Source organism: Rhamphochromis longiceps, linkage group LG9, assembly GCF_057381845.1.
Source record: "Rhamphochromis longiceps isolate RC_006_pf linkage group LG9, R_longiceps_female_GT1.1, whole genome shotgun sequence".
NCBI lineage: Eukaryota > Metazoa > Chordata > Actinopteri > Cichliformes > Cichlidae > Rhamphochromis > Rhamphochromis longiceps.
The window spans coordinates 34,900,905-34,919,600 of NC_140565.1; the positions used below are offsets into that span (position 1 = coordinate 34,900,905).

The 18,696-nt window shown below is 42.6% G+C and overlaps 1 protein-coding gene across 1 annotated transcript; it reads left to right on the plus strand.

Moving 5' to 3' along the window:
• Positions 1–4,607: 4,607 nt before the first annotated feature.
• Positions 4,608–17,908, plus strand: LOC146662759 (uncharacterized). The gene is made up of 4 exons (XM_085419346.1): positions 4,608–4,892; positions 5,885–5,991; positions 15,348–16,700; positions 17,168–17,908. Exons 2-4 carry the CDS (start codon positions 5,974–5,976, stop codon positions 17,660–17,662), a joined length of 1,866 nt encoding a protein of 621 aa, XP_085275472.1. The 5' UTR covers positions 4,608–4,892; positions 5,885–5,973; the 3' UTR covers positions 17,663–17,908.
• The last annotated feature ends 788 nt before the right edge of the window (positions 17,909–18,696 follow it).

Here is an 18,696-nt window from a genome sequence, read left to right on the forward strand (position 1 = left end):
TGTAACTTGGATGGATTCGATGCTGGCGTGACCACAGTGCACACGTCTGCTGTTGCTCACAGTGGTCCAAGTGTCCACTCAGGGAGTTTGTGTGTTCGCTCAGTGTGAGGGGAAAACTCTTAGGAGGCAAGAAACACAGACTCAAAGATGTTTACATGTACATGGGCGATGCCCCGGCACTATCTGTCCTGTGTGCACAACAGATGTGACACAGAGAGAATCGCGCGGGCTCTCAGTACATCCTTTATTTATACTCAAACAAGCTTTCACAGCAATAGGTGTGGCATGTACAGAACTCAATAACAACTCCTTAAAAGGAGAGACCGTTAGCTTATGTGTTGAAACAGGAGGTAGCTTTTTGGCTGTCACAGCACATTTTTTCTGCACACCATGTCTCACTCCCTTTTCCTGCTCTTCTTCCTTTAAATGGAGCTACAAATAAACATAACACAAAACTCAAAATCTTTCAACACTTAGACACATGAAAAATTAGAGGGAACATTGTTTGTGATCATTTCCAGTGTTTAGTGATCTCTGTGCCTCCCTTATATTTGGTCTCTGTGTTTCTCAGTTGCTCCGTCTCCCCTGTCAGTTGTATCCCCTAGTCAACACTGTGTCTCAGGGTTACGTTTCCTGTTTTACTTTGAAGGTCTGTGTCTTACATGAATGTACTGAGTTTCACTTCCCTTGGGTCTCATCATGTCTGATTTCTCCCAGCTGTGCTCCCCTTCTGTGTCTCATTCTCCTCGTTATTCCCCAGTGTATTCAAGCCCTGTGTTTCTCGGTGTTGACGTTACGTCCTTTCTCATGTTGTGTGTCTGTTCCTACATCTCCCAGTGTATGTTTTGTTAGATTTTGCCCAGTTTAGGTTTTGTATGGTTTTCTCTGTTCAGCAATAGAGCTGCTTTGTGACTTTCAGTCCCGCCTCAGTTGAGTCTGTGTTTGGGTCCTTTTCCTGCCTGCACACAGCCATAACATGACAAACCGTGTGTTAAGTTTGCCTTATGAAAACTACGGTGGCCCTGAGAGGCCAAACGGACTGCAACTTCAGAAAACACTTGCAAAAAGAAAAATGCTGCAAAAAGAAAAGCGCTGCAAATGCACACAAAGCACAACGGAAATGGGAAAAAAGACAACGGAAAGCTTCATTTCTAAGGCTACATTAAACATTATCTTTGTTAGAATTACCTTTGAATGTATATTCCAGATATCTGTAGTATTATTAGAATCATGAGATTACAACACATTTACCTCTCCTCCACTTCTTTGAAGCGTGTCCCAGTCCTAGCGCACTGGTTAGCATGTTTTGGTTCGTGCAGCTGGTCCGTCGAGTTATTGTCTCCCCAGGAACATTTCCGTTGTCTTTTTTCCCATTTCCGTTGTGCTTTGTGTGCTTTTGCAGCGCTTTTCTTTTTGCAGCGTTTTTCTTTTTGCAAGTGTTTTCTGAAGTTGCAGTCCGTTTGGCCTCTCAGGGCCACCATAGAAAACAGTTTGACGTGACAAATAAAAGGTTTGAGCTATGATTTCACTTCCTGTATTTCAGAGTGTCGACCCAAACTTTCAGAGTCAGAATATTTGATTAATCTCTGTTGCTGCAAGACAGTAAAAACAATCACTGAATTAACTGGATTGGATAAATTATTATAGTACAAAGTTGCAAACATCACAAACAGCTATAATATAACAATTAACTAAATTATTTTTTATTTTATTTGTTTATTTATTTTTTGCCTGTCCTGTTCAGTTCTTTAGCAATCAGAATTTTTGTCTGAAGGCCAGGAAAGATGCCCAACGGATGTATTTTTTCAAGTGGAGAAAATATGCCAATGCCACATTGTTCCACTTGATTGATCTATATTATCATTGTTTATTTATTTTTTAACTTTCTTTTATTTCATTTTCAAATCCAAATTGTATTTTAAGTTATTACAAGTTGGACAGACAACAATACAGAAAGGGAGAAATAAAACAGAGGGGAAGGAGGGACAGTAAAATAAGATTTCTTTGGCTCTCGGAGGAGGTGGACCCATCTTTCACCCTCTCCCTTCCTTATCTTCCCTGCTGCTGCTTCTATGTCTTTGTCTAGTCTCATCTAACTCTAGCCTTCAAAGAGTCTCTCAGTCATGTTCTCTAAAACCTAAAGAATTATGGATTTGATCGACTGGTCCCGTAACAAAATTGACACCTTTCTGGGTTTGAGAGAGCTCAATTGTCCCGCAGACAATGTTTGCTACCGGATACTCGATGGTCGGTTGCGTTGTGTGTCTGGCTACACTCTCGATGGAGGACATTGAACGACATCTACCAATTTGGAACCACGATAAGAGTGTTCTGGCTGATTGGAGCTGTCTCGGACCTGGCTTATCGAAGAACAAGAAGCGGCTACAGCTGTTCAAAATCCCATAAGGCTGGCCGACATGACAGACGATGGGCAGGGCTGTGAGTAAGACTCTGTTATTGAACAAAATATGGATAAGGTCTTGGAGAAGCTCATGGCTGTGCAATATATCTATATTGCACAGCCATGAGCCATAGATAACATCTTTGAGAAGAAGAATAGGAATTAAGAGAATTGAGAGAATTGAGAGAATTGGTGACCAGTGATAAAATTTAGACCAACTGTAAAAATTGGATGCAGTTGTTCGCACTCAACCCAAACATTCAGCATCTTCACTCATACGGCTATCCAAGGTCGGCTAAGGTCGAAGCTGACTGGAACAACAAAAATTCTCCATGATAACAGGATTGTTGACAGAACTCTTTGTCCCTCCTTCAAGGCCACCTGGGTCCACTGGAGACTGTTGACCTCCGCTCAACCGGGTGTGGTGACACTTTCTGTGAGCTGAACACGGGATACACACAGACACATGCACGAAACATGTACACTGATACTGATACGTACTATCACCCTCCCTCCCCCGAATGCAATGCCACATCCCATGCTTACCTCCCATCTGATGTGGACGTGGAGGCGCGATCGAAGATTGCAGCAGTCCCAGATCCAGCTGTACACACTGGAATATTCTCCCATGTTGCTTAATTTTGTTTTATTGTTTTATGGTCTAATGATGTCTGTGCTCGGAAACTCTGTTTTCTAGTTTCCATGCACCCGTGCTTGCTGCCCTCTCGTCTCCACACTCCTGCAGGAAGAACACAGCCGTAAATACTTCACACTATGGCAAACTCACACTAACTGACATCTAACTGGGAAACTGACAGGAAGTCTCACGCAACGATCCAGCATCGGAGAGAACTCAACCACACTCCTAAGTAGCCCCTCCGATGAAGCTTGACCAGCTGCACACACCTACACCCACAAACAAGAAAAACAAAGAAAAAACAAGGGACAGTGTCGTGGAAAATTTAACAATAACCTGCGACACACCCAGTGAGCTTGATTTGAAGTGGGTTTAATAAACACATTGCAATGTGGAGAGAGCATCCCAGTGAAACACCATCTCTGAATTGTGGCCACCGCCCTTACATCTTATATACAGGCACACAGACAAAGAACATTCCACGAACTCTTACATGTTGGCCCCTCTCACGGGGGGGCTATACCTCCTCCCTCACAGAGAGAATTATGACCTTGTTTTCTGCTTGGCCGTCACCTAAAGATTTACATCCCTGATAAGCAGAAGGAGTCCCACTATCTGTTTAACGTCGCCCATTACAATGGCCTCACTGTGTTAACTTTCCACATGCATGTAAACTAGTGACAGGAGTGCTCTTACTATAGTAAAGTGAGAAAGTGATATTACTATAACTAATGTAATATGATTAAATATGTGATTAATGTATGAGAAAAGAAATCTGCCACCACAACAGCAACACCAAATATACACATGTCCATAAACTATTCAAGAACCCCGGGTACCCAGACGCAGGTAAAGTGTATTTATTAAGCGCTTTTCATAGACAAGCGGTCACAAAGCGCTGCACAGGATTCTTATCATTCTTATTTTCTGGTTTGTTTGTTTCTTCCCCTTCTCATCCAGTCTGTCTCTGTGTGCTGTGATTAGTGTCCTTATGTTTGTTTACCTCCTACCTCCTCAGTCATGTCTTTGTATCTGTCTTGTGTCCAAATCTTTTTAAAGTGATGCTACATCAATGTGCTCACAGACATTTACCTTACACTATGTTCGAGTTACAGTGCATCATCTGTGAAATATAACAGAGATTACAACCTTCAGCCTTCAGTGAGCTTATGGTGAGCCTACAACGTTATTCGTTAACAACAAAGCAAACGAAGCATGGCTTGACAAGTCTAGAAGATAGTTCAAGTTAAATGATTAATTCTAATCTATGTCTCAAAACCATGCAAACCAATGAGTAGTGGAAGAGGTGTAGCTAATGAAGTGGCCAGTGTGAGGGATCTCCCTCCTCCTCGCTGAGTTTCTTTTGCTGCTCTCCTTCGTGTCTTTATAAACTGGTGGTGTTGCCACAGTATTCCTACACGCATTACTGTTTTTATTTACCGATGTGCAATATCTGCACATGCTGCTCCTCTTTCTCACTGTCTGCAGCCCAAATGTGTTTTCTCAGGGCATCTGAGTCACGTGATCGCACAGTAACGAATCAAAGCAAATCAGGAAGAAGGGGGCGGAGCAAAGTGCGTGTGCAGGACAGGAGTCGAGCAGAGAGAGCTGCTTTTTCATGAAACGGGAGTAAAGTAGTGAACTTAGAGGAGAGAAACGAACTAAAGTATCGATCATAAACCACTACCAACGTCCTGATCGATATCTGCATCGATCTGCCCACCCTTGTCTCCTGGATCGTAGCTGAGATCAGCGTGAACCACGTGGGTCTCTGCTCCCTGATCTGTTTCCTGTGTTTGGAAAGAGTTGCAGCTTCATCGCGGAGTTTCTCTCGGTTTGTGGGCTCATCTAAAGGTAAGCACCGAGCTAACTTTACTGTGAGTTCAGTTCATGTTGAGTTTAGCTCCTGAATGAGGTCTTCTGCTGCTCTCCTCGGTGTCTGTTCACAGTTTATTGTGAACACGTTGAGAGAAGAGTGAGAGAGTGTTTGGAGAAAAACACCAACTAATCATTAGCTCAGCATGCTGGGAGAAGTTGGAGCAGAAAAGTCTTTTCATTGTCCCTGCAGCTGTTTTTCTGCCTGCACCAAACCTCTACAGCCTCATTTCTATTTGAAGTGATAACAGGAAGGTGTGTGTGTTAGCACACGCAGCTGAAACTGCAGCTGCTAGAACACACTTGTTCATTATCCGCTCAGTCAATAACATTCATCCATTTCACAGACACATTACAGACATGTGTCCTTTATCAGGCTTTTTTTGTCTATAATTTGTCAAATGCATCTTTCCCGGATGATTTTAAGTCATTTTGAGTCAACGTTCAAGTTGCAGTCAGTAAATTCTTATTGATGGAGAGAATTCTTTTTTTTATAATTTTTTTAAAAATCCGAGTCCATGTTAAGAATATTCTTAAAAGTATCTTGATGAATACTTGTTGTAATGTCGTGACTATCGATCAATGGTCATGAGTGCCATAGTTTCACAGTTACTATTCCTAAAAGTAAAGATAAGATAAGATAAGATAAGATAAGATAACCTTTATTAGTCCCACACGTGGGAAATTTGTTTTGTCACAGCAGGAAGTGGACAGTGCAAAAGTTATGAGGCAAAAATTACAAAAATACAATAAGAATAAATACAGTACACAACTGTACAGAATAGAATAAAATAAAATAAATATATAATAAGATAAAAATAGAATACAAATACAAATACTATATACAACTTTATATATAAAGAGGGCGTCCGCCAAATCCAAACTGTAAATATGATGGCTTTAAATTCAATCCTGGGACACGTCCCTCTCACGTTCTTGTCTCACTGTGATGTTACTGTTTTGTGTCCCAGCTGATCAGCAGGAGGAGAAGAGTTTGACAGAGCACCAGGTGAACATTTTCAGCCGTTTGGACTCAGCTCAGCTGCTACAGTGGAAATAAATGTCATCAACACAAAAGGTGAAGAACATATCACTTTTATCAGAATCAGAAAACTTTATTTATCCTCAAGGGGCAATTAACAAACAACCGAGCAGCATACGTTGAAGATAAAGACAATAATAACAGGCAATAGGAGTGAAATAATAAATACACAGAATATACAGTATATACAGTTTTAAAATTACAGTTTTAAAAATTAAAGTGACTGAAAGATGAATAAATAACAGTAAGTGACAGCTTTTATTGAAACTGTGTGCACTTCATCAGCTGATGCTTGTTTGTCAAGATTGGAGAAGTTTCAAGAAGAGGCTTATTGACATTTTGTATGGTGATACCCAGGCTGAAACGAAATACAGTTTCTCTCGTTTTTTTCCTTTTTTGCCTGTCCCATTTGTTTCTTTTGCCATCAGAATTATTGTCTGGAGACAAAGAAAGATGCCCAACGGATTTACTTTACCAAATGGACCATCCCGGCCTTGCTGTATTAGTCTATTTGATTTACCTTTGCTTTTATTGTTTATTTTATTTTCACTTGCTACACACGGGACAGATATGACTGGGAGAAAGAAAGAGGGAAAGAAAAACAGTGGGGAAGAGGAACTGTGATAAAGGGCAAAAAACAAAAACCAACAAATCTATATATATATCTATCAATCAATCACCTGAAATACAGTTTCTCACCAGAATCTACAGTGCAATAATCAATAAAATTAAAAAGGAAAATGGCTTAAAAAAAGAAGAGTAAAAAGGCAGTAATAAATTAAAAGGGTAAATAACAAAACATCTAAATAAAAAAAAAGAAAACAAAAACTCAAGTCTAAATAGTCACGCTCATACAGGTAGCAACAGTCCTTTCACAGAGTATTGTGTGCATCTGGGGAGTATATTGTATGCTATATGTGTGTGTAGACAGGAGGCATCACAGTAAAGCCGTGCTAATAGTTGAACGGATGGGGAGGTGAGGTTTTCTGGGCCTCCTGGGGGAGTGGAGATGCGTTTGTGCTTTTTTGATAACTGATGTGGTATTAATAAAGAAGGACAGGTCTTCTGTTTTGTCTTTATTGTTTATGAGATTATGGGATCTACGCCACACTTCAAGCTGCTCCACATCCATTCTATAAGTGGACTAATTGTTTTCAGTAATGAGACCAACCACAGTTGTCTTTGAACTTCACAATATGATTAGCACTGAGTCTGGCTTACAGTAATGTGTGAGCAGACTGAACAGCAACGGGCTCAGGACACCCCAGAGGAAAGCCTGTGCTCACCAAGATGGTCTTTGATGTGTGACTGCCTCTTGTCACTTTGTCAGGAAGCTGAAAACCCAATTGCAGGTTGCAGGGTCCACACCTAATAGCATCAGCTTTTCCACCAACTGCTGCAGAATGATCGTGTTAAAAGCTGAGCTGAAGTCGATGAAAAGGACTCTGGCAGAGGGGTGTTCTTCCTCTCCAGGTGTGACAGCATAACACGGAGTGTGGTAGAGAGAGGTCATCTTCTGTAGATCGGTTGGTCCTGTATGCAAACAGAGATTGACAGACCACATGACTTTCGCGCATTGCATGTTGGGTACGAGTGGCAACAAAATCTAAACACTGCATCAAGCGCTAGTATTTCCAGCACCGGTAATCATTAATTCTGCGGTTTTAATCCCTACTTGCATTTTATTTGCCTCCAAAACAGTCATGTACAAAAAAACGGAGAACACGGCAGGTCCGTACAAAGACAGACTTGAAAAAAAGGAAATCTTTCATCACGCACATATTTATTATTATATGGTCCTAAGTGTGAGTGCATACACTCACAAAATGTTTAGTAATTTCAGATCCCTGCAACAAGCCCAGGTCCAGTTTACTTTGGTGATTTGGACTATTCCATTTAACAGATGTGTTTTTTTTTTTCTTTTATCTCCTGTACAGGCCAACACAATCTATTTGTCGTTTCAGGTTGTAGTATTACACAACTTTCAGATCAAATAGAAATAAAATGAGTGTTTCGTAATTCGTTCAATTCTCTTTATTTATAACTGGCATTATTGTTTCATTCTATTATAGAATCTTACAAGAAAGAGGCAAAATTGTATTCAATTGTGCTTTATTAGCTGCTTCGGCAAAGAAGCAAATCAACAATGCAAAAAACTCCCAAAAAACATTGCAAAACAACATAGTGGAAAACAGTTATTCATCACTTGATTGCTTCAATACAACACTTGGGCACATATATGCAGAACTTTTACTGGCTGTTTTGATATCGCTCTCTCTCTTAACCGATGAAATCTCGCTATGGTAACAGCTTTAAACTCTGTCTGACCCAGGTTGATAGAGGGCGCCAGTTTGGATCGCATTCCAGCATTTTGTAGGCTGGTTTTCCTACAAAACACAACAAACATTAGCCCGCAAAGCCACAGTGAACAAAGCAGCATAGCGCAACAAATTCAATTCAAATCAATATAAGACTTATTTGTAACCTACATCAACAATTATGTTATGATAAATTACGTAATAACTACAACAGAAGACTTACCTTTGTGGAAATGCTTGGAGTGTTCTGGGACGTTACATTTGGTCTTCGAATGGCTGCAATCCAGACCATCCATCGGCTCTTTGTTACTTTGGAAACATGGCTTGAACAATTTCTCTTCCACGACATAATCCAATAAAAAGCGATCTCTTTACCCGTCGGCTTCCCGTGGCCGTCATGCGACCGGCTATTGCAGTTAATAATACCACAGCTTCATGCCATTTTTTTTCTTTTTATCGCTGTGTGACTGTTTTCATGTGAAAGCCTGCGTGCGCTAGTACCGCTTGCCACGCGTTCCCAGAATCCTTTGCGGTTTTACCCCGGAATGACGAATGACGTCACATTTTAAAACTCTACTGAAGGGGATCCAGGTCTATTAGGAAACATTCCATGATGTGCTTCAAAACCAGCCGCTCGAAGCATTTACTCACAATTGGTGGCCACAGGCCGAAACTCTATCGTTCCGCCTTATCTTCGGGGGAATGGGCTTGTAGTCCGTAATGTGTTGGAAGCCCTGCCACAGCCATCGTGGGTCCTTGCCACACCTAACGTGGCTGTCCATTTTTTTTGGGCATTCAGCCTCTTTGCTTCTTTAATCCCTTTTGACAGGTTCTTCCTCGCTAGACTGTAAGCTGCAGTATTCCCAGATTTAAAGGCTTTGTTACGAGCTCTCAGCAAAGGGCGAACCTCCCCGGTTAACCATGGTTTTTGGTTGACTTGCTACTTCATGGTTTTGACCACTGTCACATAATCTATACGATTATTAATGTAGTCAGTGACAGACAAGAGTATTCCTGGAGGTCACTAATGTTGTTGAATGTTGTTGGTTGGTCGCAAAACAGTCTGTCAGTGCAGAATTGGCTCCTGGTGAGCAAATTCTAACTTCTCTGACCACTGGCTGGTCCTGCTTAGAGCAGGGCAACATGACCAAAAATATTTGTCACGATATAATTTGAAAATTTGCAATAATGATATAACTGACGATATAATTGACTTTAGACAAAATACTTTACAACTCCACAACTTTGTTAGTGCAAAAAAACAAACAAATCTACGTATTTTCACTTAAACAAGCATGCAACCCTCTTCTCCCACTCTTCACACACTAATAGCAACACCGCAGGAGAAATGCCAGCACAGGCATCCAGTATTTGTAGTTTCTCGTATCTCGCACATCTCGTATCTTCACACCATAGACAATTGCCTTCAGATGAACCCAAAAATAAAAGTCTAAGGGGGTCAGATCGGGAGACCTTTGGGGCCATTCAACTGGCCCACGACGACCAATCCACAAACTGTTCATCTAGGAATGCTCGCACCTGGCACCCATAATGTGGTGGTGCATCATCTTCCTGGAAGAACTCAGGGAACGTGCCAGTTTCAGTGCATTGTCACAACCCGGCTCATAGGAAGTGACAAACAAATGGGAGACCACACACAGGTTTCTAAAGGCTTTAAGACATATTTAATGAAAATAAGGTAAAGCAACTTAAACACAATTTAAAGGACATAACAGCCATAACTGAAACTTCCAAATGAACAAGATGGGTGCCAGACAGAGAGAGCCAAAGCCAGCCAGTGCCCTGCTGGTTCAGTCAAGGTGTCTTTATATACACTGGAACTGGCCTCTCAGTTGTGCTGCATCAATAATTGGGTCAGCTCCACCTACCTGCAAGAAACAGGTAAGAGAAAAAGCAAAACACAAGGCCAGCCCACTGGCCGTCACACTTCCCCCTCATAGAACAGGGTCTCACCCTGAATTGGCAAACACATTTACATTATGAATTTGCAACTAGAAGAACATGCATATATTAAATCCATAACATATATATACACACACATGCAACCTCACTTTTAACACCTTTTGTATGCTCAAAAGTCATCTTCAGCTCAACTCCAACCTCAGCAACCTTGGTACCTAGGAGCAATTTAAGAGGAAGGAAAACGATACTGGAGAGGACATACTTCAAAGCATATGAGGAGTGAAGCTGCTGGTTACAAAGGGGCACGGGACAAAGCATCTGCCAAGACATTATCTTTGCCCTTAATGTGCTGGATATCCAAATTGTAAGGCTGCAAAAAGAGAGCCCACCGCATGAGCCTCTGATTTGGGTTCTGCAATGAGTTCAAGAAAGTGAGAGGGTTATGGTCAGAAAATACCTCAATTGGCCGAGCAGAATCTAAATATACCCTAAAATGCTGCAAGGCCAAGACTAATGCCAAAGCTTCCTTTTCAATAACCGAATAATTCAGCTGATGGGAGTTGAACTTCTTGGAATAGAAACTAACTGGATGTTCAGTACCTTGCTTGTCAGCTTGGACTAGAACAGCACCTGCACCAATGTGGCTTGCGTCCACATACAGCTTGAAGGGCTGATCCAGACGAGGTGCTAAAAGCACAGGTTCAGAGCACAGTAAAGCTTTTACATCCCAAAAAGCTTGCTGACATGCTGCAGACCAAATAAACTTTACTTTGGCCTTCAACAAATCAGTCAGAGGAGCAACCACTGTTGGGAAGTTTCGACAAAAACGGCGATAATAACCGACCAGACCCAAAAATCTCATGAGTTCTTTTTTGGTAACTGGAACAGGGAACTCTTTGATGGCCAACACCTTTGGATCAACTGGCCTCACATAACCTTGGCCCACAACCTTACCAAGATAGGTCATAGTTGCTTTTGCAAATTCACATTTTGCCAGGTTGATAGTCAGATTTCCCCAAACTAGTCGTTCAAACAGAGTGCGAATACGATCCAGATGATCCTCCAGGTGCTACTATATACCACCACGTCATCTATGTAAACAGCACAGCCTTTCAGCCCATTAACAACCATATTCATGAGTCGCTGAAATGTAGCTGGAGCACTGCGTAAACCAAAACCCATGACTGTATATGAATAAAGACCAGATGGCGTGATGAAAGCAGATATTTCCTGAGCTCTGGGAGTCAGTGGCACCTGCTAATATCCCTTCAACAGATCAAACTTGCTCACATATTCTGCTGCACCAACTTGGTCAATACAGTCGTCAATATGAGGCAAGGGATAGGAATCGGGTTTGGTCACTGCATTTACTTTACGAAAGTCTGCGCAACAACGTGGTTATTTATCAGCTTTTTCAACCAACAAACATGGGGAAGCCCAGCTTGATGATGATTGAAATGTTGTTGCACTGCAATGTTGTTTTCCAACATGTTGATGCGGAAGGAGAAAAGAGAGAGCCTGACAGACTGACGGATAAAGGACGAACATGATATGGTTTCAACAAATTAACCTGGCAAAGTTGATTTATTTTCCGGCGATCTGGTGTAGCAATCTGATAATTCTGTTCAGACAGTTTCTGTACCACGGTGTAAGGCCCAGCAAACCGTGCCTGGAATGGTGACCCTGCAATTGGAAGAAAAGCCAAAACCTGGTCACCCGCACTAAATTGCTGCTCTTCAGAACGCCGGTCATGAAAATATTTCATCTTGACCTGAACCTTTTCAAGGTTCTGTTTCGCCAACTGACCTGCCACATACAGTCCGTGCCGAAAACCATTAACCTAATCTATCAAGTTCACTGGTGGTTCACCTGACAACCACTTATCGCACAGCATTGTCAATGGTCCCCGAACTTTGTGGCCAAAGACCAAGTCATTTGGGCTAAACCCAGTACTCTGGCCGTCACAGCATAAAGAGGGAAACACATCATCATGTAGCAATTTCAAATATCCAGTGGCGTTGAGGTTTCCATTGATGAAGAATGGACCCACTATCGTTGTACCCCATATACCACACCAAACCATCACTTTTGTTGTTCCAACAGTCTTGGAGGGATCCATCCAATGTGGGTTAGAGTCAGACCAATAGCGGTGGTTTTGTTTGTTAACTTCACCATTCACATAAAAGTTTGCCTCATCACTGAACAAAATCTGCAGTGTGTGAATGCAGTAACCAATGACCTGGTTACTGCATTCACCAGATATCAACACAATTTCGATCCGCTCCTCATGTGTTAAACTCTTCAACATGTCAATGGCTGTGAACAAAGAGAAACTTGTAAATAAGTCATGAAAGAATAAAGTTACATTGAAACCAAGCACACCATTGTTTTTCTTGAGACATTACCAATAAGTTTGATGTGTCACATGACCCTCTTCCTATTGAAAAAACTAAAGTTGTATCCAAGATGGCCGACTTCTAAATGGCCACCATGGTCACCACCCATCTTGAGGAGTTTGCCCCCTCACATATACTAATGTGCCAATAACAGGACTTTAGAGACAAAACCTGCAGCTCAGATTCTAGCACAAAAAGACATAAACACAGAGCGGACCCGACGCATCAGAATCGCTGAGCTCCGACAGCGTGTCCGTCTACGGGCCGTCGGGTGAGAAAGCCGAGAAAGACAAAGCTGATTCTGATGCGTCGGGTCCGCTCTGTGTTTACGTCTTTGTGTGGAATCCGTGTACCTGCTCTCATTTGCTATTTGGTGGTTGTTGAAATAGTTTTGTGAGCTTTAATCTGAGAATCTGGCGTTTCTGGCAAAACACAGTTCTATTTAAAAGTCAATTCAGGATTTAATGAATCGATATCACTTTATTCAAGCTACTCATCTCCCTCTTCCAACTGCACTTTCAACTGGACCAAGGCCAATCAGAGAGGTCCCGCCCCTGACTATCTCTGATTGGTTTAGTCCACAATAGGGGCATAATGTGTGTCTGTTGTTGACCACACGGAGAGTTGCAGAAATTATTATTATTTTTTTATTATCCAAACAGTTGGTCGCACTGGTGCAACCAAATATTTTTTTTAGTCGCACCACTGAAAGCTTTGGTCGCATTTGCGACCAAATCGGTCACACTCTAGAGCCCTGGGGGGTCATATGATTGTTGGGCTTTCTATGTATCTACTGTACAACATAAAGCGCCTTGAGGTGACTTTTGTTGTGATTTGGCGCTATATAAATAAAATTGAATTGTTTGTTTACCACCACTGTGGTTAGCTGCCACCATTTTACCCGTCTGTATCTGGAAGTCCCACAAGATCTTAGCTCGGTCATTCTCCTCCACCCTACGGGGCGTCTCCCATTTTGACCTTGGGACTTCCAGGTTATACTCGGCACAGATTTAAATAGAACTATACAAGATGGCGCGGCCACGTCCAGACGCCTTCCTGACCACTCCGCTCCGACTATCTACTTTTCTTGTTTTTTACCTATTTTTTGCTCTGGTTTTCATCCCAAAATCCTCTAGTCTTATAGTTTAAGACAGCGGATCACTTATAAACATCGATGCCAAGGTTGCACATCTAATCTTGGACACTTTTAAACCCGACCCTTCCTGTCCGCCAGAGATTCTACGCGGCGCGGAGAACAACAAAGGACGGGCCGCTCATCCGAGGCGCAGAACAAAGAAGCGCCGGGGGAAACGCGCTGGTATTAGGAACAGACTGAGACAGCAGGCACATCGCGCACCACTGCCCAGTATCCTACTGGCCAATGTACAATCCATGGAGAACAAGCTCAACGACCTAAGAGCAAGGGTCACCTTCCAACGTGACATGAGGGACTGCAACATTCTGTGCTTCACGGAGACATGGCTGACCCCCACCGTGCCGGACCAGGCCGTAACTCCGTCGGATTCATTGTTTGTGCTCCACGCGGACAGAACGGCAGAGTCAAACAAAACCAAAGGTGGGGGAGTGTGTTTCATGGTAAACAGAAAGTGGTGTGATGCCAGGAGCATTTCTACTCTCTCCAGCGGCTGCTCGCCACATCTGGAGTTCCTGAGCATTAAGTGCTGCCCTTTCTATCTGCCCCGTGAGTTCACCTCGGTCATCGCCACGGCGGTCTACATCCCACCCCAAGCGGACACAGGTATGGCTTTGTCCGAATTACATGATGTGCTGAGCTCGCTTCAAAACAAGGACCCGGGCGCAGCCCTCATTGTAGCAGGATACTTTAACAAAGCGAACCTCAGACAAGTCATGCCAAACTTTTACCAGCATGTCTCGTGTCCAACGAGAGGGGATCGAATTTTGGATCACTGCTACACGCCATACAAGCAGGGCTACAAAGCTGTCTCACACCCGGCCTTTGGGAAGTCTGACCACAACGCCATCTTCCTCATCCCCCAGTATAAACAAAGCATACGGAGGGAAGAAGTAACCACGAGGGAGGTAAAACGGTGGACTGCCCATCTATAATCACACAAGGAAACTTATTGATAGGTTTGTCTAGCATAAACCTATTGCTGGAATGCCAAGACAACTCTACTACAATGGCAAGACGCAAGTCACCAGAGCTCTTTGTTTTGCTCGTGCACGAGGGAAAGAACCGTCATGAGCGCTGTTCCTGACGCTTGAACCCCAGTCACTCTCAGTTAGCTTACCTGTAGCTCTGCTCTTTATTGTGGTTAGAATAGTATAGAAAAGAATTCAACTTTATTGTCATTGCACATGTCACAAGTAGGGCTGCCACGATTAGTCGACTAGTCACGATTACATCGTTTTAAATTACATCATTGTCAACAACTAATTTAATAGTCGACGAGTCGTTTGAAGTTTTGTAAGATCCCAAAGAGTGTAATAACTGAGGGGTGACTGTGATGGCAGGGGGATATGTTTGCATGTGGGGCTGTGCACACGTCATCACAGATCCTCTTCCTTAAAGGCGTGAATAAAGGTTTCCTCAGCCAGGACACGTGAGGGCATGATATCCCATAGCACGTGTGTTGTACCGAGTGTATTGACTGAAAAGGAACTACTTCAACCTTTGGTTTAAAACTAGTGTTAGTGGAGGAAGTTTGAAGGTTGAGTTTGTTCCACGACTGCATTTCACTCACTGCCTCTGTTTGTATCTCTGTCACTGCAGGACCAACATGGAGCGAGAAGTCAGCGCTCTAAGGAGGCTGACAAACCTCACAGAAGAAAGAGAGAGAAAAAATACAGCTGTGATGAGTGTGGAAAGTCGTTTTCCCTTTCTCGAAACTTAAAAACTCACCAGCTCATCCACCGTGGAGTTAAAGCGTACAGCTGTGACTCCTGCGGACAGTCTTTTCACCGTCCTGACAGCTTAAAAAGACACCAACTCATACACAGTGGAGTTAAAGCATACAGCTGTGATGAGTGTGGGAAGGATTTTACCCGGGCTGGAAGCTTAAAAGCACACCAACTTGTTCACAGTGGAGTTAAAGCATACAGCTGTGAGTTGTGTGGAAAGTCTTTTAACCGGGCTGGAAGCTTAAAAACACACCAACTCATCCACAGTGGAGTTAAAGCATACAGCTGTGAGTTGTGTGGAAAGTCTTTTACCCGCGCTGGAAGCTTAAAATCACACCAACTTGTTCACAGTGGAGTTAAGCCGTATAGTTGTGATGAATGTGGAAAGTCTTTTACCCAGGTTGGAAACTTAAAAAAACACCAACTCATCCACAGTGGAATTAAAGCATACAGCTGTGAGTTGTGTGGAAAGTCTTTTAACCGGGCTGGAAGCTTAAAATCACACCAACTGATCCACAGTGGAATTAAAGCGTACAGCTGTGACTTCTGCGGACAGTCTTTTCACCGTCCTGAAAGCTTAAAAAGACACCAACTCATCCACAGTGGAGTTAAAGCATACAGCTGTGAGTTGTGTGGAAAGTCTTTTACGCAGAGTGCATACTTAAAAACACACCAACTCATCCACAGTGGAGTTAAAGCATACAGCTGTGAGTTGTGTGGAAAGTCTTTTACGTTTTCTGAAAGCTTAAAAAGACACCAACTCATACACAGTGGAGTTAAAGCATACAGCTGTGAGTTTTGTGGAAAGTCTTTTATGTTTTCTCAAAGCTTAAAAAGACACCAACTCATCCACAGTGGAGTTAAAGCGTACATCTGTGAGTTGTGTGGAAAGTCTTTCACCCAGGCAGGAAGCTTAAAAAGACACCAACTCATCCACAGTGCAGTTAAAGCGTACAGCTGCGACATTTGTGGAAAAACCTTCCGATGGCCACTCAGCCGTAATATTCACCGACGCATTCACACCAAAAAGGATTTTTGCTTCTGTGATCAGTGTGGCAAAATTTTTGTGACATACAAAAACTTACATCGGCACATGTTTACCCACACTGGGAAGAGACCTTATAAATGCGAACTGTGTGAGAAGACTTTTAAATCTCCACGTTACCTCAAATCACACCAAAAGATTCACAGCAGAGAGAAACTCTACAAGTGCAGTTACTGTGAGGTATGTATTTTTCTTTTTACAGTTGTAGTTAGTTTGAAGTATTATGTGAATGAAGTTTAATTTCAAAACTAAATGAGACATGAAAACTTCATGTACAGAATATTCAGTCAAATCTGACACAATTCTCCTGAAACTTTCCTGATGTTGGAAAAATGTAAAGTTTTAAAAGCTCCTCCCCTTCCTATCAATCTAACATTTACACTCCAATAGATGCATCGGAGAGCAGCTTGGGGTTTGTATCTTGTGGCATGCAGAGTAGAGCATCCAGGAGTTTAATCACCAATCTTCCCAATAATTAGATTACCTACAAATTAAGAGTTATTGTAAGCCAGTAAGTTGAGTGTTATAATGTAAATAGTAAAATGTAATTGGATGCTGGCACAGATGCTCTTTATTTCAGGCGGTGTTCAAGATAAAAATGTTGAAGGAATTGCCTGACCTTCACTGTCTTTTATGTCTTTGTTTAGAAGCAGAGCGACACAGATGGATCCACTTCTCAGCCCTGTCGTCACTGTGGTGGTGAGAAGACGTTCAATCAGCAAGCGAGCCTAAAACGACATCAACGCAGACACACTGGAGACAAAATGAACTACTGCAAAGAATGTGGGAGAGGCTTCACCACACCAAGTGAATTAAGACAACATGAACTCTGTCACAGTGACGTCAAAAAGCAAGTCTGTGACCAGTGTGGGTCATCCTTCACCACTGCGGATCATCTTGAAGTGCATAAACAATCCCACGCTGTAAATAAACAGTTTCATTGTTACCAATGTGCAAAAACATTCACTTCATTATCTGCTCTGTGCAAACATCAGCAGTATCATGCAGAACCGAAATCATTGGATCACAATGAATCTGAAGAGACAGAAAGATCCTCTTCTGGTTTCAGGATCAGACTTAAAAACCTTGAGATCAGGCTCCACAGAGTTCAGATGGAGTCTCCTGTAAAAAGTGTCAGCTGATGTCACACTTGGATCTGATTTCTCGACTTTCTGGGATTTAGAAAGTTTGAAAGATATTCATAAGATCATTAAGGTTTTTTTTCTTTCCTTTAGGGAATTTTACAATGATATAGTAGTCATTTCTCCAAGGTGGCGTTTGTGTGTGCGGCTTAACTTTATTTAAATTTATTTGCGTATATATTTTGCAAAGTACGAGACTTAGAATCAAAGTCCAAGTCACAAACTCTCAAGATTCCCCCCCCCCCCCCCCCCCCCCCCCCCCCAAGACACTTCACACTTTACAACATCTTTTTCTGTGATAGATTATTGCTCAATAATGTTGATTTGAGGGTTAAGCTCACGAGAGCCAATGACGCTTTTGGCCTTATGGCGCCTCAAAATGCCAATTACCGTCTGAATATTCTAGGGCGCCTACAGCCACCTTTGCTTTTGCCTCTGCGTCACCTGGTCCAGCCTCTAGGTCTGGGTCTGCAGTCAACCGGCCGCATTCCAGGCTATGGGTTGGGCGCCATGGCCGTCGTGGGCAGACCCCCTTCGCCTGAGTCATGGACAGATAGAGCTGGGTGTCATCTGCATAGCAGTGAAAATGTATGCTATGTCTTCTAATGATGCTGCCTAAGAGAACAGACTGTGGCTCATTGTGGCGATTGTGGCTCAAGACTTGGGAGTTCGCCTTGTAATTGGAAGGTTGCTGGTTCGAGCCCCAGCTTGGACAGTCTTGGTCGTTGTGTCCTTGGGCAAGAGACTTCACCCATTGCCTACTGGTGGTGGTCAGAGGGCCCGGTGGCGCCAGTGTCCGGCAGCCTCGCCTCTGTCAGTGCGCCCCAGGGTGAATGTGTGTGTGAATGTGTGCGTGAATATTATATATATATATATATATATTTGTGGATATATGACTGACTTTAATTATTACACATTCGCACATAAATACGTTACGTCATATTCAGTACTTTTGACAGTTCACTCTTCGGTCGCTCCATCTTTTTTGGGAAATTCCACATACATAAATGTAAATTTCAAAACTCAACCCCATC